Below are 22,879 nucleotides of genomic sequence, written 5' to 3'. Positions count from 1 at the left end.
GGTTCCTGCTCCCCACGTGGAAGACCTGGATTGGATTTCTGGCTTTGCCCACAGACCAGGTCTGGCCAGTGCAGGAATTTGGGAAGTAAGCTATCAGACTGGAGCCCTCTTTCTCTCTCAAATAAACAGAAAGAAAGGGGAAAAGGGAGAGATAAGAGGCAGAGAGGGAGGGAGGGAGAGAGGACATTTAGAGACCCAAACCATAATAAATAAAGGTAATGTCTGAATTTAAAAAAAAGACCTTCTAGAAGGCAATAAGTTCAAGGCACAGAGGTAAGATATTTCAATTTAATGCTAGAAGACAAAAAATAATGCTCAGAGTTACAGAAAGGCTGCACAGTTTGCAGACTCAACACTTCTGGGGCCAAAAGGAAGAAAGGGGAGATGTGATGGCGTGTGCCCCACCCAGAAGGGTATGTCACAGAAAATGGACAGCTGCCACTTAGTTCCAGTCAACTGCACTTTGTGCAGGAATGTGAGGTAAGTTGCAAATCTTCTGAATCTCAGACAATTATGATAAAGCTTTTAATTTTTACATATGGACTTTATTGTACAAATTTTAAGAGGAAAAAACAACTAGTTAAGAAGAGAGGTCAAAAGAAATCTATAACCTAATGTAGGCAGTTTGTGATATGTGGACTAAACTAGTAAGTCCCAGTCTATATTACCCTCAAATTACTTGTACTAATACCTGAAGAGAAATGCTTAGCATTTCCTAGGAGACTCAACAATATAAATATTAGTCATTCCCAGAAATAAGACTTTTGTCCTTGGGAATGTTTGGAGTATCACTGAGAAAACTGGAAAGACAAGACATCGTGGGATTAACAGTAGAAATAAGATTAGTACTTCCATTATCTTTTGTGAGGACATACAAAGTTACAAGCCACAAGTTTCTTCTTTTTCCTTCTGAAACTTGAATGCCAGAGTGGGCTGAGTTACAATGCCGTGTGCACAATTCATCACTGGCGAAAGTGCAGTGCCCGCACTCTGTAACTGTGTACTAAGAGCTTTGGCAAATCCTGTCATTACATCCCTGTTTAATAACTAGAAGACATTTCAAGATAAGCAACAACAAATACAATAATAATTAAAGCAGGGTGATAACAAGGGTTAAGTATGATTTCCAAATAGAAGAAACATTTTCTTTGGGAATAAATGTGCTAATATCAGTGGATACCAAGACTGTAATCTGGCTGATTAAAATTGAAATGAAATTTACCTGGCACAGTAAAGTTCATGCTAAGACAATCTGACTACTTCACTTTTTCACTTGTGATCCAAATATTTGATTTACCTGAAAATACTCTTTAAAAAAATACAAAAGATTTGTCTTATATAAACTTAAAACTACCCAAACTGGTATGTTCAGGCTTAGATAAATAAATAGACATATATATTTTTCAAAACCCAGAAGTCAAGACACAAACCCATAGGGGTGTGTGGCCATTACAATGGCCAATTTCTTAACTGGTCTGTGTGACTGTTATGAGGTGCGTGGTCTCTGACCTACACTTACACTGTCTGTTTTCAACACCCTTCCTGTGAGGAAAGCTTTGCCTTTTGTTCAAAACTTCTGAACAAAACTCACCTCTGAACTAACAGAGATATTTTAACAGAGCCCTTGGCACAAAACGGACTTAAAGAAAGCAGTCTTATATGCTGTTAAGCTGCTGTCATCTGGATACAAGCGAGTCAGCATCCACGGTGTTCAAGAGGTAGAGTTCGGGCTGGCCAGTCAATCCCAGGTGGTACTAAGGACAAAAAGATGGAAGAAGGTTAGACTGATGTTCAAGTACTTAAATACTGAAGTTGGCACTTATGTAATTAAAATTAGAATATCATTTTAGGTCTTTTCGGATTTCTATTTCAAAAAAGAAATGACTTTGATAGATACATGAGTGGTTCCTGATACTTCAAACAACACCTGTGAGCAGTCTAGGACTGAGATAGTGGCAAATGCCCTCCCCCAAAATTAGCACACCGACAATTCTTGGGACAAGCCCTGCCTTATTATGGGTATTCAGATCAGGATAACAGAAAGAAACCTGCAATAAGTGCTCTTGTGTTTTACCTCTGTGTATAGTAGGAATCAAATTTCAAATGGCCTAAGTCCTGAGCCCTATAAACCTGACCCCATTATCCTTTGGCACCTAAGCAAAGGGCTTTTTGTGAAAACACAAAAACATAAAATAGCATGTGCTGACTGAGAGGACGACCTATGGGTCTCAGATATTTGCCAAGCGGAATCAGTATCATATCTCAGTTGCTTTTTAAAACACATTTCCAGACCCTATTCCTGGAGAAGTGAATGCAGATGGTTTGTGTTGGGATCTTTAACACTGTATTTCTTTTTATATTTTTTTCTTTCCCCTGACAATGACCAGGAAAAATTTTTAAAAATTGATGTCTATTTTTTTAATTATTATTTTTTTAATCTTAAAGGCAAAGATAGTGTGACAGAGAGAAATCTTCCATTGGCTGGTTCACCACCCAATCTCCTAGAACAGCAGGGACCGGCCTGACTGGAGCCAGAGGCCTAGAACTCAAATCTGGGTCTCCCACATGTCTAGGAGGGGGGGCCTAGAACTCAGTCTGGGTCTCCCACATGTCTAGGAGGGACCCTTGCACCATGAACTGCTGTCTCCTGGGTGTGTACTTGAATTGGAAGTGCAGTAGGGACTCAAACCCAGGTACTCTGATTTGGGATGCAGGTATCCCAAAAAGGTCTTTTTTGAAAAACATTTTTTTTGAAAGGAAGAGACAGAAATCTTTTTATCTTTGCTGGTTCATTACTCAAATGCCCAGAACAGCTGAGGCAGAGCCAGGCTGAAGTCAAGAGCCATGAACTCAATCCAGGTCTTCCATGGCTTGCAATTACTTGAGCCATCACCTGCTGCCTCCCAGTGTGCATCAGAAGTAAACTGGAATTGGAAGCAGAGCCAGGACTTAACTCAAGATCCTCTGATATGGGATGGAGGCATCTTTTTTTTTTTAAAAATGATTTATGTATTTGAAAAAGCAAGAGATAAGGAAGGAAAGAGGGAGAAAGAGAACGAAGAGGAGAGAAATATCTATCTTCCATCTGCTGGTTCACTCTTCAAGTGGACACAAGAGCTAGGTCTGGGTCAGGCTGGAGCCAGGAGCCAGGAACTCCATCCTGGTCTCCCACATGGGTGGCAGGGCCCAAGTACTTGGGCCATCCTCTGCTGCTTTCCCAGGGACATTAGCAGGGAGCTGGATCAGAAGCAGAGCAGCTGGGATTTGATCTGGAACTCGTATTACACGACAGCACTGTAAGTGGTGACTTCACCTCTGCACCAGGATGCGGACATCTTAACCTCTGCGCTGAATGTTTGCTCCCCCAGTGGGGTCTCAATCACTTCACCAAACGCCCTCCCCTGGGGACAATCACTGAGTTATCATTTTAGCCCTACTGTTACTACCTAGGACTTTAGGGATGCCATTGCCCCTTGACAACAACCTCCAAGTTAGTGAAGAATGCAGGTAATAAATCCACAACAAGGAACTATCCCACGGTGTAGTGGAAAAGGCACCAGGCTGGGTTCAGGTCCCGCCTCTACTACTTCCTACAGCCTTCAGCATGACCTGGATCCCTTTGTAGCCTTACTCTACTTATCTACAAAATTAGAATAATTGCTACATTTGAAAATCCCAAGCACAATCTCATGCCAATCTTCAATGCATATTTTTTTAACACATCACCAATTGGACCCCACAGGCTTGTTGGGAGGACTTTCAAAATAACAGGGACCGATCAGTGCCCAACTAATGGACTGAGAAAATACTGATTCACACTGCCTCTAAGACAGAAAGACAGTTCTTCAGACTGCTGCTTGCTTATGCACTTTAGGGTCTTACATCCCAGGCTCTGGTGAACAAGAACACTTGTCAGACACACTGACAATTTGTTAGAGCCCTTTGCCAAGTGAGCAAAGTTGGTGGGCATCCTCATTAAGTAGGAAGCAAGGGTTGCACTATAAGTCTCACAATCCCCTCACAATGTTTCGTTTAGATGATTCAGTTGACAATCCCTTCATTAGAGCAGCTTGTCTTGCTGACACTTTCAGAAATGGTGCTAAGTGGTGCAGGAATAGTCTGAAACGCAGGTGCAGATGGGTAATGCTTGAGTTCCTAACTGTTGCTGGGGTAGGACCCTAAAGGGCCTTGCCCATTCTCTTTGCACCTACCAAAAGCTGTCAAATTTACTTTTGTCAATTTAGCACAGGTCAAATTCCTACCAGTTGGCAACTTCTTAACTAACACATATCTTAGCACTAACTTAAGAGTATCAAGCCAATGCTTCTACACGTTGATGGTCCTGGTGCTGCTAACCAACAAAGCTTAGTGTGTCACTCTAGCAAGGGTGGCTTGGGAATCAAATACAGGACGGTTTGGAAATGAAAATCTGGAATCAGGAACTGAGCTGCTTAAGCTCAAATGCTCACTTATTAGCAATGTGATGCAGGCCTTCCAGTTGCCTCATCTACATGGAGGCTGATCATCTTGTTCTTAGGAGGACTAAATAACATAATGCAAGTGCTCAGACCAGGACTAGGGCATGGTAGTGAGTCAGCATTTTTACATTCATGAGTTAAGGTGCCCTAAGAAGCTGACAGATTAGACACATTGTTTCTACCAATGAAGGAGCAGAAGGCATTTCAGAAGACAGAGCTTAAAAAAAAAGTCTCAAATCAGGATCTTCAAATAATATTTTTTAATTAACTTTTTTGTTGTTTATTATTTAAAAGACAGAGAGACAAAGAGAGAGTTTTCTTTATGGTGGTTCATTCCTCAAAGGTCCGCCGCAGCCAGGAGCCTGAAACTCAAGCCAGGTCTCCCAGGTGGGTGGCAGAGATCCAGCCACTTGACCCATCACCTGCTGCCTCCCAGGTTGAGCGTTAGCAGGAGGCCAGAATGCAGACTGGAGCCTGGACCTGAACCCGGGAACTGTGGGCATCCCAAGGGCATCTTAACCACTGAGCCAAATGCCCAACCCCGTTCAAATTGCTAAGCCTTCTAACTTGGCTCCAGACTTTCAGAGAGCTAACTAATGAGCGACAATATGCAGAACATTCTTACCAAATTACTTCTAGGGAGTTACTTACAGTATTCAGCTCCTGTAGGACAGGCAGGGAAAGCTTGCAACAGAGAAAGGGGAAATGAGCTTTGGATCCTTGGGACACATTAGCTGGTGACTCAGATTTGCCCGTCACATGCTACGACAGGGCTAGTAGTCTACCCTGCCTGAGCTTTGCCGCTCTCCTTAAGAAACAGTGCCAGTATTTCTACTTATTATCTAGATGCCAACATGCTCATTCATTTTAAGCTTAATAATGTGGTTTCTTTCTTTAAATCCTCGTGTTCTGGCATCTGACATAAAATGTAAAAGCCTACTTCACAGGTGAAGCAAGACTCAGAAACAGAAAAGCACTCAGCTTACGTAAGAGTGGCAGATTAAATCTCTGCCACTTAAACGTGGTAATGGAGTGACCTGTAGCTACAGCGAAACTCTCTGGCTAAGTGAGCAAACAGAAATTAGTGTTTCAGTCTTTGTAATTAATCCAAGCCTTCTGACAACTAAACTCACTCCTTTATCTCTTTTAGGAGAAAATCACTGGCAGTGGGGTCTAGTACCATTCTAAGTGGTAATTTCTGTCTCAATATTTGTGTATCAATGTACTTTCAAGGTTAAATAAATAATCAGGAAACCAGATTGTAAAAAGATTTTTTAATTACAAATCATGTTTTTACACTGTTAAATGGGGTTACTAAGGTAACCACTATTAATACCACAAACAGGACCTCACAGAAGCCAAACTGAGGCTCTACATCACCCTTTGATTTTGAGTATACAGCATGAGTTTTTCATATCACAGTTAAAGAGAACAAGGACCAATTTACATAGAGTACAACTGCACATCCTTAAACATTCAACATAAACACTCTGCACATGCTGGCATTGAATGACTTAAGTTTCTACACATTGCTTCTTGAGCCAGAGTGTTCAAGTACACTTTTCCTCTGTGAGGATCCAATAGAATACCCTTTGGGAGTGTTTTCAACACTAAAATACTAAACATGTGGTATTATAAAATGTCATTTAACTGGGAAGAAATCTTTCATCATTCCAAGTCATTCATATATATATATATATATATATATATATATATATATATATAACTTTTTAAAGAATACTATTGGCTTTTACCTGGGATCCTAGACATTTATGAATTTGAGACTGATACACACTAGGGTACCATCTTTAAAAAGAATTGTTTCGTCAGTTTGGTCTCCCCTACTGCAGCCAAGTGAGAGTTCAGGATGTCAGTATCTAGTATCTTCAGAGCTCCTGCTGACCAGGTTGGAGGAATGATGGCCACAGGGGAAAGCGAGCAGCCGTGAGAAGAGTTAGGGGAATGTCACTCGTGATTCTGTGCTACATTGCTTGAAGGGCTAAGAAAAATGAATGAGCTGGGAAACAGTTTACTCTTAATGCTTTATAAAAAGACTATCCATCCAGTCTGTGCTTTGTGTGCAAAACATCAGGAATAATGCCTTTGAGAATTGAGATGAACAGAGAACACTAATCAGAAGGAAAGCTCCAAAAATGAGAAGTCCTTCAATGTCATTTCCACTAGTGTCATCGCCACGTCACTGGATATGAAAGACTTGATTACTTAACTCCACCAGACAGACGTGACTTGCTTTGAGGTGATCACACCGTCTCAGGCTCCGCGTGTAAATATGTCTGAAGTGGCTGAAGAACAGCAGCTTCAAGCTGAAGACACCCTTTTCCTCTGACTCCACAGCTCCACCATCTGGTGTCAGTGTTTCCCTCTGAGGGAACAGCTCTAGAGACAGCCCAGTTCAACTACGCAACCACAGTGACACCCATGGAGGGACACCCATGGAGGGAGAGCTGCGAGAGCAGGAACTTTGGAACAGCTAAATTTCATTGCTCCTGAGACTGCCTCCAAGTCCTCCTGGCACGAGGCATAGTGACGCATCAGAGCAACACGATTCCGTGAGAGGCGGCTTTGAGGGACACAACAGCTGGCTCTCCTTCCCCTTGAGTCTTTCAGCCTATTCTCAATCTCACAACACTCTTAGTTCATTAATGCTACCATCTTTTTCTATCACCCCTCTACCTCCTTGGAGGAGGAAGAAAGTTTTACAACTTGATGAGCTCAAGAGTGGTATCATAGGGGAAGCTCTGTACTGACATGAAGGTTTTCAGAATCAGGACTCCCAAGGAAACCCTGATCATCTTCCCCTCTCTAAGGAGGATCTCTAGAAAGTGACAGTAACCACCACCTACAAAGGAGTTTGACCGTTTTTCCATTTTTCATCTTCATCACACTTTCTCAACGTCTCTCAGCTTAATCAAGAAATACTATTTTGAGCCTGACAGAGGTAAGTATCTCTTTTCAAACAACTCCAGTTGAAGCTTTTAATAATTAAAATAATTTAAAGAGTATGTATAAAAAAGTATTTCATAGCCATTTAAAATCATTATCAAGATAAGCAAAATTTGCATATCCATCTGTAGCTTGCACTATAAAAATGTATTGCATCTCCCAATTCTTTTTAAACATTTACCCTGGCTAAAAATCATGCACAGAGAATTTTCTCTCAATAGGATAACACAGGCTAGTCCTCGGGCAGATACTTCAGAGTTTAGTGTTGGGAAGACAGCAGCAAAAGTCAACTTCTCAAAGATCCTACCTGATGCACTTTCTAGGTTAGAAGGTCAAAGATAAAAAAGAATGCCATCACACACATATGGAACAGAGTCATTTCCAACCAACATTGGGTCCTAAATGCAGCCTGTGCAATAGCACATACTTTTGTCTATGTTCACACAGTAAACCATAGAAACACACTGGCTCTGATGGCTACCTGCAGAAGACAGACTGATCCAGTGTTTACTTAGTGTAGCCACTGTTGGCGTCTTCGGTCAGCAAGGTTTTAGAGATGCTTACCGTGTGCCCACAGTCCAGGAAGGACATGCCCAGTGCAACCAAACACTGCCAACCCTGAAAGACAAATGTGGTCATCACTCACCCAGCTCTTCAGAGAGCCTTCTCCCCACCACGACTGCTCATACACACACTCCAGTGTGAACCTGCTCCCTTCCTGACAAGAGCTGTTTGAAAAAGCTAGGAGAATCTTTCCTTCATGCAAGTTGGTTATGAAAGTGCCAATATGTCTTTTTTTTTTAAAATTTGACAGGTAGAGTTATAGACAGTGAGAGAGAGAGAGAGATCTTCCTTCCATTGGTTCACTCCCCAAATGGCCACTACAGCTGGCGCTGCACCAATCCAAAGCCAGGAGCCAGGTGCTTCTTCCTGGTCTCCCATGCGGGTGCAGGGCCCAAGCACTTGGGCCATCCTCCACTGCCCTCCAGGGCCACAGCAGAGAGCTGGACTGGAAGAGGAGTAACTGAGACTAGAAACCAGCGCCCATATGGGATGCCAGCACCGTGCGCAGAGGATTAACCAAGTGAGCCACAGTGCTGGCCACATGAAAGTGCCAATATGTCTTTAGTCACCCCGATACTAGTGAAACTGCTGAAGACATTTGTATAGATGAGAGCTGATTGTATAGTGGTTACTGCTATTTAGTTTCTTAACAGGTACTGACAGAGCAGCTCAGCAGGCTGTACCAGTTGCATTAGCTAACCTGTGGCAAACCCTGGCATGGGGACTAGTAAGTTGCCTGGAGATCAACAGCAGCACTTATTGTTACTGTTGCTGTAACCTGTTTCTCATTGATACAAGCACCATTAAAGATATAGAGAAGAGGCTGGCGCCAAGGCTCACTAGGCTAATCCTCCGCCTGTGGCACTGGCAGCCCAGGTTCTAGTCCCAGTTGGGGCACCGGATTCTGTCCCGGTTGCTCCTCTTCCAGTCCAGCTCTGTGCTGTGGCCCGGGAGTGCAGTGGAGGATGGCCCAAGTGCTTGGGCCCTGCATCTACATGGGAGACCAGGAAGAAGCACCTGGCTCCTAGCTTCGGATTGGTGCAGCGCGCCGGCCATAGCGGCCACTTGGGGGTGAACCAATGGAAAAAGGAAGACCTTTCTGTCTATCTCTCTCTCACTGTCTAACTCTGCCTGTCAAAAAAAAAAAAAAAAAAAAAAAGATGTAGCGAAGACATCCATAATCTCATCTTCTGAAGACAAGCATTATCATTTCTACGTAATTTACTCTACATTTTTAAAAAAAAGTACTATTTTTATTTGAGAAGAAGAGAGAGACAGAGAAAAAGCTCTCATCAGCTGGGTCTCTCCTCAAATGACAGTAGCAGCCGAGGCTAGGCCAAGGCCAAAACCAAGAGTCAGAAATACAATTCAGGTCTCTCACCTGGATGGCAAGCATCCAACTGCTCAAGCCATCATTGCTGCCTCCCAAGATATGTAATTATCAGGGAGCTAGAATCAAGAGTTGGAACAGGAGCCGGCACTGTGGCTCAATAGGCTAATCCTCCGCCTGCGGTGCTGGCATACCGGGTTCTAGTCCCGGTCGGGGTGCCGGATTCTGTCCCGGTTGCCCCTTTTCCAGGCCAGCTCTCTGCTGTGGCCAGGGAGTGCAGTGGAGGATGGCCCAAGTGCTTGGGTCCTGCACCTCATGGGAGACCAGGAGAGGCGCCTGGCTCCTGCCTTCAGATCAGCGCGGTACACCGGCTGCAGCATGCTGGCCGCGGTGGCCATTGGAGGGTGAACCAACGGCAAAGGAAGACCTTTCTCTCTGTCTCTCTCACTGTCCACTCTGTCAAAATAAATAAATAAATAAATAAGTTAAAAAAAAAAAAAAAAGAGTTGGAACAGGGACTGGAACTCAAGTACTCTGATAAGGGGCAAGAGCATTTTAACTGCTAGGGCAAACACCCACTCTTTAAAAAAGAAGTCAGATAATCTGAGTGTAAATTAGTTTGTATCATTATTTCACAACAATGGCTGTTTTAAATGACTCTTGAATGAGCCAATAAGAGATCACCATTTACATAGACAGCTGGTAAGTGGTACAGCTGAGGGGGGCTGTGAACCAACACGAGTACCACCCTAATAACAATCCCCTTCTCCAGCTCTATCTTGTACCACCACCATCCACTGACAATACTGCTTCCCTTATTTTAGTTACTCCAACATTCTATATTCTCTTGTTGGCAATTATTAAGAACGGAAACCACATAGAAGTGACAGATTTAGAAATAAACAAATTATACAAACCAAAGGAAGTTTTAGGGTTATGAATATAAAGAGCTGATTTGGCAATTCTGGACAAACTGGCTCAATAACTAAGAGATACTGTTATGTACTCTGATATACTCATTTCTGAATGTCAGTCAGCCCTACCTCCACCATCTCAGATATCTTTGTCCCTGGCCCCTCCACAAAGGACTTACCAAGTAGAACACAAAGCCCAGATATGCCACACTGACCACGGCAGCCACCACGTACAACGCCACATGCCCTAGTTCCCGGACATAAACCACTACAAAGTACATGTTGATGGAACAAACGATGAGGACCAAGATTCCTCCTGCAATCCTCCAGCCTCTGTAAAAGAATCAGCACGGTCACTGGTGGAACAGCCTCGCCTGCTACAGACAGAACAGGAAACAGGACAAGCTTAACAGGCATTTCAAAATGAACTGTAAAATGGCCCTAAATTTATTCATGATTGGATTCAAAGAGTCAAACCTGGGCAATCATGAGGAGAGACGGAAGAAATACCATCAGATATTTAATATTTAAGTCCTTGAAATACAGCAAGCTATATAAACAAGCCATTTCACTAGTGTCCTTGAAAATGTAGTAAATCATTTCAAATACCACACCCTTGAAAAGTATACATGAAAATTATTAGCTTATAACTTTCTGATTAAGATCACTTAACACAGAATTTAAAGTGCTCCAAACTTAGACGGCTGAGGTTGAAGCACTGGAGTCTACAATCTGAACATTTTCCCCAGACATGCAAAATGTGCTTTGTCCTCCTCAGCTGCATTCCATCTCCAATCTGTAGCACAAAGAGGAAGCAGCTGGCAATTCTCTCCCAGCGCACACAGTTCCCCACATGACTCATTTCAAACTGGACCTTGGGATGAAAATACTCTTCCCACACACAGCAGCACCCCTTTGGGGAACTAAGAAAAGTGTACTCACATTCCATTGGCAAAATCGTTCATCACGGGCCGCAAACTTGTGAATGTGAGGATGGGTATGAGAGCAAAGGGGAGCTGGAAAAAAAGAGTAAGATCATATGGGGCTTCTGGGGGGCTGTGTGTTGACCCCAGAGACCAGTGCAGTTAACGAATTGGAAACTAAACCTTGTCTCATCTACTCCTCTTCTCATCCCCACATTTTCAAGCATTAAGTTGAAACAGGTAGAGCTGTTGTTAACTCCCTAATATTCATGATCATAAGTGTCTGTGTCTACAAATACTTATATCTGACTTGTCTTACTAACCTTCACAGGACCTAGCACAGTGTCCTATACAGTCACATACTGCTTGCTGGATTAATGAACCACATTTTGTACAACATGTAAGTATGGCTCACAATTCCCTTATAACAAGCTTAAAAAACAACAGCATTTCTAAAAGGCCTCTGGATCCTGGGGACTCCGTGCACATTCACCACACACCAAGGCTGTGATCCCTTCTTCCTCTCAACTTCCCCCTAAGCACCCAGCAGCAGGTTTGGCACCCAAGGGCAGTACATAATGCTCCAGCTCCCTTGTTACCTGTAGGCTCTGCAGAACATTCAGGAAGTCATTCATCCCTGTTAAATGTTCTACATCTTGGAAGACAGATACAAGCAGAGTGGGGATGATAGCAATTGAGCGTGTCAGAATCACTCGGGCAAAGCGTGACCATTTGAGATTCAGGAATCCCTGCAAGAAAGCACAGGAGCAGGATGAAATCTGGAACAGGAGAAAGAAAAAGGTCTGGGGAGGCCCAGGAGAGACTCTTAGAAGCATGGGAGTAGAAAGTCTCATCTGGGGCAGGTATGTAACACAGTGAGTAAGACACGGCTTGGGACACCTGCACCCCGTATCAGTATCTTGGTGTAAGTCATGGCTCTACTACCAATTCCAGTTTCCTGCTAACAAACACCATAAGAGGCACTGTGATGGCTCAAGTAGTTGGATCCCTGCCACCCAGGTAGGAGACCTGGATTAAGTGCCTGGATCTTGGCTTCAGTCTGGCACCGTCCCACCTGCTATGGACATTGGTGAGTCAACCAACAGATGAGAAATCTCTGTATCAGTCTCTCTTTCCTGCTCTGCTCTTCAAATAAATTAAATAAATAACAATTTCCAAAACTGAAGAAGGATCATCTCCTCCACATACCTCCATGACAAACTGGCCAGAATAGGTTCCAGTCATGGTGGAGCTCTGTCCTGCAGCCAGGATCCCCACGGCCCAGATGTACAGTGCGGCAGGCCCGAAGTAACAGCCCAGCACAACGCCCTGGGAGAGGCAAGGGAGAATGACAGGCTCATGTCGATGATCTGCTCAGACAACACCCAGACAGCCTTTCTCTGTGGCAATTCTCCCACTCCTCCACTAAGCACCACCTACAACAAGTAGGTGCTGGGCATGGGCCCAAGCCAGGCTCAGATCCTGATTTCATTCTAGAGGCTTTCAATCTCAACTCCCCTGGATGCTCCCTTATCCTTCAACCTTGTCCTTTCTCTTCTCCAAGATACTAAAGTCTTCACCTCCAACTTCTATCTGAAATAATTTTAAAATGAAAGAGTCTAATGGGGCTGGCGCTGTGGTGTAGCAGGTAAAGCTGCCACCTGCAGTGCCGGCATGGGTGTAGGTTAGAGTCCCAGCTGCTCCACTTCTGATCCAGCTCTCTGCTGTGGCCTGGGAAAGCAGCAGAAGATGGCCCAACTCCTTGGGCCCCTGCACCTGCATGGGAGACCCAGGAGAAGCTCGTGGCTTCAGATTGGCACAGCTACGGCCGTTGTGGCCAATTGGGGAGTGAACCAGCGGATGGAAGACCTCTCTCTCCCTCTCTCTCTGCCTCTCTTTATGTTTCTGTGTAACTCTTTCAAATAAATAAAACTTTAAAAAGTCTAATACCACATTTCCCAATTATATTTCTTAATACACTCTTCTAGAAAATGGTAGTAGAAATACAGGGAAAGGTCAGGTAAACTCTCGAAATATCCTATGTTCTATATTCTACTCTTTGAGGGCTACAGTGTAACCAGCATAAAAGCACTGACATACCCCAGTAAAGACTTTATTAAGAATGCATTTTAATGAGCCTCTGTTCCTTCCCATGTAATGCAAGGTGCTTGACTGGCACCAGGCCCTCTGAAACACAGGCCACTCCAGAGAAGACATGCTCACACCTAAGTGAACTCACAGAACAGGCCAGATGGCATGCCAAGAACACAATTCAGGAGGCAAGATAGAGATCTGAGCACACTCACCCCTTTGTAGATGTCCACTGCCAGTGTTGAATTATCTTCAGGAAAGAGGCCAGTGTAGGGACTGCTGCTATTTCTACACACATCAACCTAGAATACAAAGCAGTTTAGGAGAGCTTTTATCTGAGAAGCTAGGCACAGGCAACTAGAGCTCTCCTTCAGATCACACACAAGTCATCTGCAGGGAAAACGCTGGTGCAGGTCATGCTGACGGTGGAGACTGGCAGCCATGTTGCTTGTGATCAGCTTCCATAATCTTTCTAGCGCAAATACCCAAACTCTTTACAGAGTTAGAGTGCACATGCGTGAGTGCACTTGAATGGTGACAGGAGCAGAAGCCTCTAAGAAGCATGAGGAAATAACCAGAGAGAGCTGGTTCAAAGCAGAGCCAGGAGTCAAAGGTTCTGGAGATGGGCAACAGCTGGTGAGCAAACCTACACAGGCAGCCTGCCTCAAGAGGACTCAGGAGTCAAACTGGCCCAACACGTCTGTGCTGGTCACAGTTTCTGTTTTCTGTAGATAGCTCCCAACTGCTATCAAATGGGAGGACTGGCAAGCAGGCAGACAGAAGTTGACAAGCGAGGAACAAAAAGGGATGACAAAGCACCAGAGAGATGTGTGGCCACCAACACAACAGCATGATGCAATCCTGGGGTGAGGCAAGCTCCTTCATCAGCCCAAGCTGAGGAAGATAAGTCTAGGCTTGGTCAGACCCCAGACCACCGAGTCTGACTGCGCAGTGATGGTGCAGGGCATCACTGAAGCTACAGATTTATCTTCCCTGGGCTCCAAGTCACTGCTGTGTTTTCCTGTCTCATTCCAGACATCATTTCACCCTCACATTTACCACCACCCATGACCCTGCCTTACTCACCACCTGCTCGTTGGTTTTCTCAAAAAACGCTTCAGCAAAGACCGAGACGACAAAAACGTTGATGATGAAGGAAACAAAGAGAGCAATGCAGGATTCAACGAAAAAGTATTTATTGGCTTCTCGAACTTCCTGCTTATTGGCTCGGTTCACCTGTCTAGACTAGAGAGACAATAGTAGCGGTCATTTCTTGACCAATTGGATTGGAACAAACTTTCCTAACATTTCAGGAGTTTCAAGTTACCTAAGGCATTCAGAGAGCAAATAATTGACCAGTTGAAAAGTGAGAGATGCAACATATCTCACTCATTCAGCAAGTAAGGACGTTCATCCCCTCTGACAGCACTGACATTCTACAAAGGGGCAACGGTGACAAAACCACTACTGATCTCTCAGTTGTTACTGCTGGAAAGACCTACAAAAACTACTTGACCTTAAGCAGTGCATAACCCAAATCACAATATGGATCTCTGAAATCTCTCAGAAAATATTATGTAAGGCTAACTGGTAGGGGCAGCGAAGATGCCACGGGGACACACGCATTCCCATATTGGAGTCCCTAGGTTCAAGCCCCAACTCTGCTTCTGATGCAGCTTCTTGCTAATGTGCATTCTGGGAGACAGCACATAGTGGATCAAGTTCTTGAGTTCCTGCCACCCAAATGGGAGATCTGGAATGAGTTCCACGCTCCTGGCTTCAGCTTGGGCCAGCCCCAGCTGTTTCAGGAATTTAGGGAATGAACCAGAAATTGGAAGATCTATCAGCCTCCATGCCTCTCAATTAAACAGTTTTAAATAAAGAAAATTAATCGATAAAAGACTGCTTAACATCCTTCACTCTTGACCTCTCCAAGGCCAACTGGGCTCTTTAGATTGAAACACAAGAGGTTTGGTTCACTTTCAAGCTTTTTATGAAGAACTTTAGTCCCAGCTTCTCTGTGGTGTCAGTAATCTCTCAGCAATTTGGTGACTAAAAACAGTGCCTAAGCATATAGAATTTATCAACGTCCAGCTTGGAAATGTCTTGCTCCCTTGGGGTTCTAATGGTTGTAAACTAAGCTTGTGTCCCCTGCAGTTAAAGTGAAGATCCCAGGGTCAGCGCTGTGGCATAACAGGTAAAGCTGCCACTTGCAGTGCCAGCATCCCATATGGGCACTGGTTCTAGTCCCGGCTGCTCAACTTCCCATCCAGCTCTCTGCTATGGCCTGGGAAAGCAGTAGAAGATGGCCCAAGTCCTTGGGCCCCTGCATCCACATGGGAGACCCAGAAGAAGCTCCTGGCTCCTGGCTTTGGATTGGCGCAGCTCTGGCTGTTGCAGCCATCTAGGGAGTGAACCAGCAGAAGGAAGACCTCTCTCTCTCTCTGCCTCTGCCTCTCTGTAACTCTACCTTTCAAATAAATGAATTATTAAAAAAAAAAAAGTGAAGATCTTGTGAACTCTCCAGGAGGCCACTGAGATACTGGCCTTGCTCACCTTGACTAATGCAGAATGCAAGTACATGTTGTGTGGCATGATGACAGCTCCCACGATGCCCACAGCCTGCTCAATCTGTGGGGTGCGACAGCCTGAACAGGATGGCACGAACATGCCCCTGAGCACTTGGCTCTGGCTGGGTCTCACTGTAACATACTACATACCAACAGGACAATGATTAGCCTTTACTGGAACATGATGGAGAGTAACACAGTACTAGGCAACACTCAACATCCTTTACTCCTTACAACTCCTTCCTCTGCAACACCTACAATAACACCTAGGATAATGAAGAACACAGAGTCATCAAAAAACCAAGCAACATGATGGGTTTACTGCCAGGGGTCAGAGAGTTCAGGACTAGAGTATTCAAGTATTTTACATCTTCTTATAAATACACAAAACAGATGTATATATAATATAATTAATAGCCTAAAGAAATATACAGGTACTTCAAAAAATGGAATTAAAAGATAAACTTGGGGTGGGCATTTGGTGCAACATTTAAGATGACATTTGGCATGCCTGCATCCCATACCAGAGTGCCTGGGTTTCAGTTCTTGGCTGGAAAACAGTAGGTGATGGCTCAAGCCGTCGGGTCTCTTCCACGCATGTGGGAAACTTGAATTGACTTCTGAGCCCCTAGCTTTGGCCTGGCCCAGCCCCAACTATTTCAAACATTTGAGGAGTGACCCAGTGGATGAAAGACCTCTCTCTGTATATCTGTCTCCATCTGTCTTCAAATAAAAAATAAAATATTTTAAAACAATACGTTTATTTTGATACAAAACATTGAAATCCATTTTTTCATAATATGCATTTTCTACAAATTTTTTGAAGACTTTCATTTGTACAGATTTCAAAATTTTTCAGCATTCAAAAAATTTCTCTTTTAATTCCATTTTCTATGAACTTTTTAAATTCCCCTTGTGAAGTAGTTGCTATGGGTCTTATGGTTACCAACTGTGCACTAAGTCCCTTGAGGCAACCTAAGAGTACAGAATCAATTCTTGATTATCCACATTTATCATATTGATGTTCACCTATATTCATGCAAGAATCACCAATGTTTGCCAGTAGTGTGTAGTGAGACCTATAAACAAACACTTCTCATACATTTTTCCATGGTTTGGCACTTCTCTTGGAAGCCTTGGTTTAGGTCAAGACACACAGTCTACCCACAGTTTGATATATTTTTTAAAGTGTGGCCAGACTTCTAAGCAAAAAGAAGTCTGTAACAACTGGACATAGATGGGTGCTATTACGAGGGGGCTGGCATTCTGACATAGCAGGTAAGGCTGCCGCCTGAGATGCTGGCATCCCATATGGGCCCCAGTTCAGCTCTCAGCTGATGCACCTGGGAAGCAGCAGAAGATGGCCCAGACCTGGGGCCCCTGTACCCACATTGGAGACTCTAAGAAGCTCCTGGCTCCTGGCTTCAGCCTGACCTAGCCTCAGCCATTATGGCCATCTGGGGAGTGAACCAGCAGATGGAAAATCGATCTCTCTCTCTCTCTCTCAAATAAATAAATAAATAAAATAAAATTTGCTATTACTGCAAAATAATGGTACTGATTCCTAAGACAGTGTGGGTTGGTGAATAAAATAGGAAATATCCAATATACCCCCTGTAATTCAATTACTTTAATAAAGGGAAAATTCAAGCAGCAAGTAATGTAAACCAGGATGAGCAAAACCAGAATCATGTTAAGGTAACAGTCAAGAACACCTCTGCAGCTCCCTCACTAATCCCCTCCAAGGTTACTCTGCTGTCAAGATGCTCAACACAGGTGGGACCAGGGAGTCTAGTGTAGAAACCCTAGAAAGTGCAGTCACCTCTGACCTAGGGGCTCCTGTAGTCCTTCCTGCACAAATCTAGACCACAGATCAGATTCCTTCAACACTGGCCCAGGACCCAATGAGTTTTTGTTGATAACATGAAATACAATCAAGCCATCCTAGTACTATTACTGTCTCTATAGTGAAAGGCTAAACACTTGCCTCATATCCAAATGTGAGCGCCATAAGAGTGATGAGAAAGCCAAAAAAGGCTTCCAGTTTCCGCAGACCTAAAGGGAACATGTGACCATGAGCTCACAGACAGCAGACTTCCCCATGGGCCACATGATGGAAAGCAGCTGCTCTGACTGACCCCTCCAATCTCACTCTCCTTACCATATTTGTCCAGAAAGAGAAACACAAAGGTATCTGCAATGGTGATTAGAACTCCACCCCATAAAGGAACCCTAGATCAGAAATAAGAAATGGAGATTAAAGAAAAGGAAATAAACATTAAAAAATAATTTCTTCCCAAAAGTTCACCAGACAAGGAACATTTGGAGAAACTAAGACCTGGGAGGGGAGAGAACGTGCCAGGAAGCCAGGTCTTGGATAGTTCAGCATCACAGCATCAATTCAATTACATTCATTCAAACATTAATTTAGAGTCTGCTATGTCAGATTTTCAATATACAAAGCTGAAAAGTATGGCTCATACCTTCAAGTAGCTCACTGTGTAGTGGGATAAACTGACAAGGAAAAAGAAATTGTAATACAAAATGCCATCAACTCTATAACAGAGATATGTACAACCCACCAGAGAAATAAGAGGTAGAGCCTACATCTGCCCAGGGAGAGAAGGGTGCTTCCAGAAATGTTCCACAGAGAAAATAATACTTGAGTTGAATTTTGAAAAGTAAACATGAATTGGGTTTTTGTTTTCATATTTGCCTTGAAATTCAGAAAAACACCAAGTATTTTCTGGAGGAAAATCCTCTCACCTTCCTATAGACAGGAGATTGATGGCAATGGCTGAGCCAATAACTTCTTGCATATCTGAGCCAATGATAGCCAACTCCACCATCAGCCACAGGATGATCCGTGGGACCTAAATAACAAACATCAGTAAAACAAGTTTCAGACTGTGTAGTCTGGAATTCATATCCTGTCACTGATCCATAAGCAGTCTTCTCTGAGCCTCAAGACTAGAGATGAAGTACGAGAACTCAACCCGCCCAGGTCCAACCCTGCACTGGGGCTCCAAATGGAGAAGGAGTGACTCCATGTAGCAGGTCAGCACAGCAACCAGCCTTACGTTTTTCCCCTTCCCTTGCATTCAAGAGAGGAATGGAATTTCCACTCACTAATTTTGACCTCATTTTCTGCCTAAAAGCAATCCTAAAAGTTTTAAGAGAGATTAAATAAGCAAACATGGCCAAAACGGGTGTCAATAGAGAAGAGGAAATGACTGTGGAAGAAAACTTCTACCCTGACCACAGCTGAGAAGACAAGCAAGCATGAAAAGGCTGGGGCATCGCGAATGTAGTAACACTACACGAGCAAGTGAAAAAGAATCATGGGCAAAAGGACTCAGGGTAAAAGAGTTAAAAATGGGTAGCACAGAGTAATTATGGGAAATTATGCAGCTAGAAGACAATTTTAGATAATGCTAGCGCACTAAAGCAAAAAAAAAAAAATTTTAAAAAAAACCTTTACACCAACATCCAAACCATTTCTTTAAACACACACAAACCAAAAACAAACAAAATCTCTTAATTCATGAGGGACTGGCGCTGTGGTATAGCAGGTAAAGTGCCAGTATCCCATATAGGTGCTGGTTCGAGTCCTGGCTGTTCCACTTCCGATCTAGCTCTCTGCTGTGGCCTGGGAAAAGCAGTAAAAGATGGCCCAAGTCCTTGGGCCCCTGCATCCACGTGGGAGACCCAGAAGAACCTCCTGGCTCCTGATTGGCGCAGCTCCGGCCTTTGCAGCCATCTAGGGAGTGAACCAGTGTGGATGGAAGACCTCGTTCTCTCTGCCTCTGCCTCTCTGTAACTCTGCCTTTCAAATAAATACATTTAAAAAAAATAATAATAAAAACTCATGAAGAAAAAGAAGCTAGAAGAAATTATATACTACCAAGGTTTTTTTTAAAAAGCAGGTTAGGATACTTTCTGGTCGCAGGCAGGAGAGGAAATTAAAAAATTTACCACAGGGCCCAAGCATTGTGGCAAAGCAGGTTAAGTAGCCACCTGAGATGCTGATATCCCATATCGGGGCCAGTTTGAATCCAGCTGCTTTACTTCCAACTCAGTTCCTTCTTGATGTGCCTGGGAAAGCAACACAGGATCTCCAAGTGCTGGGGCCCTGTACTCACGTGGGAGATCCAGATGATGCTCCCGGCTCCTAGCTCCTAGCTAGGACCAGATATTGTGGTCATTTGGGGAGTGGGTCAATGCTTAGAAGATACCTCTCTAACTCTGACTTCCAAATAAATAAATGGATAAATATTTGGGAAAAAAAAAAAAAACGCTAGGACAAACTAGAGAAAAATCAGTATCTTATTTAAAGATGAAGCCAAGCCAAAAATGTCTTTCAGACATAGTTACTGCCTCCAGTGTCAGTAAGAAAAGCCAAAATGTCCAGAAGGAACCTATAGAGGACAGTGTAAATTTTAAAATTCCCAGGACCAAAGTAAAGCATAAAATAATTATTAGCAAGTCCAAAGATCCTGCAACACACAGTTTGTAGTCAAAGGGAAAAATTATTTTTTAAAAGTGATGGCAAAGTCAAACAAAAAAGCAGATATGCACCATACAAACTGATGAAGGAACGTGGAAGTATGAAAGAAAAGGGCCTGGAGAGAGCAATCATTCCCAACCCTGGGTTTGCGTGCTGCTAGATGCCAGAAGGTAAAGTGATTGGTAAATGCTTACTCAAACAGAGTTTCTCTCAGGAAATCGGGGGTGGGGGGTGGGGGGGTGGAGATCTCAGGTTAGATTTTACACGAGGGTAAACAGTTTGGCAGCAAGAAGGACTGCTGAATTCCACTTGCTACTCCAATTCTCCTGGACCACTGCCCCTCAGGTCCTCTACTGTTTCAGTATACATGGGACCACCACATATTTTCAGACCCACAGGTTCATCTGATGTGGATGAGACAAAAAGGACAGTCTGATGCTCACCTTGGGATAGTGACGATGACACACTTCAGCAAGATGCAGCCCAGTGACCACTCCCAGTCTGGCAGCAAGGCGCTGGAGCAGCAGCCCCACAATGGTGGCCAACAGAAGGACCCAGAGCAACTGCAAAGACCAAAATCCCACACAACACTCGTTAGACAACTGGATTTTCTAGTCTGGCTGCTTGGCAAGACAGGGAAACTGTGTGTAAGAAAGAGCTCAGGTCAAGAATCAAATGACCTGAGTTCTGTATTAGGCTCTGCACATGAAGACCAGAATAGAGTTATTGGCTCCTGGCTTCAACCTATTCCAGACCCAGCAGCTGCGGCCATTTTGGGAATAAACCAGCAGATGGAAGATGTCCTCAGCACCCCTTCTCTCTGTCAACTCTGCCTTTCAAATAAACTTTTATTTTTTTAAAATGAAAGAGGGTAGGCATTTTGGCCTAGTAGTCAGGATGCTGGTTAAGATGTCCATGTTCCATATTAGAAAGCCTGGGTTCAAGTCTCAGCTCTACTCTTGATTCTACCTTCCTCCTGAGCACATCCTGGGAGGTAGCAGGCAATGACTTGAGAATTTGAGTCCCTGCCCCTACGTGGGAGACTTACATTAAGTTCTGAGTTCCCAGCTTTGTCCTGGCCCAGTCCCAGCTTTACAGGCATTTTGTAGTGAGCCAGCAAGAGAGGTCTCTGTTCCTGTCTCTCTTTGCCTCTCAAATAATTTTTAAAAAATATTTTTTTAAAGGGGACAGGGGAAGCAGGGTCAAGACCAAATGTTCAGTCAGCGCCGCAGCTCACTTGGCTAATCCTCTGCCTGCAGTGCCAGCACCCAGGTTCTAGTCCTGGTTGGGGCGCTGGATTCTGTCCTGGTTGCTCCTCTTCCAGTCCAGCTCTCTGCTGTGGCCCGGGAGGGCAGTGGAGGACGGCCCAAGTCCTTGGGCCCTGCACCCGCATGGGAGACCAGGAGGAAGCACCTGGCTCCTGGCTTCAGATCGGCGCAGCGTGCCGGCTGCAGCACACTAGCCGTAGCGGCCATTTGGGGGGTGAACCAACGGACAGCACACCAGCCGTAGTAGCCATTTGGGGGGTGAACCAACAGAAAAAAGGAAGACCTTTTTCTCTTTCTCTCTCTGTCTAACTCTGCCTGTCCAAAAAAAAAAAAAAAAGACCAAATGTTCACCTTAAACCCAGCCACTGCTCCAGACTGCAAATCAGATTCGATGTTTCCTGGATCCAGGTAGGCAATGCTCATGAGAAATCCTGGTCCGGTGAAAGCCCAGAGTTTACGAAAGCTAAAACAAGAGTGCTGCACAAAACAGGAAAAGAATAAAATGATTATCCACTCTAACTACTGAACTGATATGCTGTTATTTATCACATATAAAGCAGTAGTATCAACTTTACAAGAACAAAGGATTTAAGATATTGGGTACTGTGTGTGCTTGAGTTTCACTTCCATCTTACCCACTTTTTATCAGCTGGCCACATCTCAGTCCAAGTGAGTGCCCTTCTGTTACTATTAGCATCTTTATGAGCATCTCACACTAAAGACAGCATAGTAATCAGTACCAAGGCAAGTATCTCACACAGCAATTAAGGTGCCACTTGGGATACCCACATCATACATCAGAGCTGGGTTCGAGTCTCAGCTCTGCTTCTGATACCAGCTTCTTGCTACCGCACACCCTAGGAAGCAGTGGGGAAATGGCAGTAGGATAATGATTTAAGAACTTGGGTTGCTCCATTCATGCTTGGGACACAGACTGAGTTCCAGAACCCTGGCTTTGGCGTGGCCCAGGTCTGGCTGTTGCAGACATCTGGGAAGTAAAACAGAGGATGGAAAATCTTTCTCTCTGCCTTTCAAATAAATAAAAAATTAAATTAAAACTTAAAAAGTTTGAAGTTAAAATCAGTACATCTGTTTCTTTCAAATATATAAATAAAATTTTTAAATGTTTGAACTTAAAAAAATAAATCAGTACCTCTGAACCAATCACTACTAAAAGTGTAAAAAGAGCAACCTTTTAAAAAGGAAAGACTTGGGCAGGCCTTTGGAGTATCTGTCTATATCCTGCCTCAGTAAACCTGGGTTAGATACC

At 43.9% G+C, this 22,879-nt stretch overlaps 1 protein-coding gene across 5 annotated transcripts in view; it reads right to left on the bottom strand.

Moving 5' to 3' along the window:
* Window positions 1–300: 300 nt before the first annotated feature.
* The window catches only part of SLC11A2 (solute carrier family 11 member 2), a 64,010-nt gene continuing 41,431 nt past the window's right edge, over window positions 301–22,879 (bottom strand). For all 5 annotated transcript variants that reach the window (XM_062203667.1, XM_062203665.1, XM_062203664.1 and 2 more), the window contains exons 4-17: window positions 21,961–22,086; window positions 20,785–20,904; window positions 18,601–18,707; window positions 17,996–18,066; window positions 17,822–17,889; window positions 15,821–15,976; window positions 14,351–14,509; window positions 13,480–13,566; window positions 12,383–12,502; window positions 11,773–11,922; window positions 11,193–11,266; window positions 10,430–10,583; window positions 8,007–8,060; window positions 301–1,754 (exon numbers count right to left, since the gene is read on the bottom strand). In XM_062203667.1, the coding sequence (XP_062059651.1) occupies window positions 1,677–1,754; window positions 8,007–8,060; window positions 10,430–10,583; window positions 11,193–11,266; window positions 11,773–11,922; window positions 12,383–12,502; window positions 13,480–13,566; window positions 14,351–14,509; window positions 15,821–15,976; window positions 17,822–17,889; window positions 17,996–18,066; window positions 18,601–18,707; window positions 20,785–20,904; window positions 21,961–22,086 (1,524 nt within the window). In that variant the 3' untranslated portion in view covers window positions 301–1,676. The remainder of the gene's footprint in view (window positions 1,755–8,006; window positions 8,061–10,429; window positions 10,584–11,192; window positions 11,267–11,772; window positions 11,923–12,382; window positions 12,503–13,479; window positions 13,567–14,350; window positions 14,510–15,820; window positions 15,977–17,821; window positions 17,890–17,995; window positions 18,067–18,600; window positions 18,708–20,784; window positions 20,905–21,960; window positions 22,087–22,879) is intronic.

Source organism: Lepus europaeus, chromosome 10 (genome assembly GCF_033115175.1).
Source record: "Lepus europaeus isolate LE1 chromosome 10, mLepTim1.pri, whole genome shotgun sequence".
NCBI classification, from domain to species: Eukaryota; Metazoa; Chordata; class Mammalia; order Lagomorpha; family Leporidae; genus Lepus; species Lepus europaeus.
The sequence above is the reverse complement of the archived record's forward strand: the minus strand, read 5'-3'. Positions and strand labels throughout refer to the sequence as shown.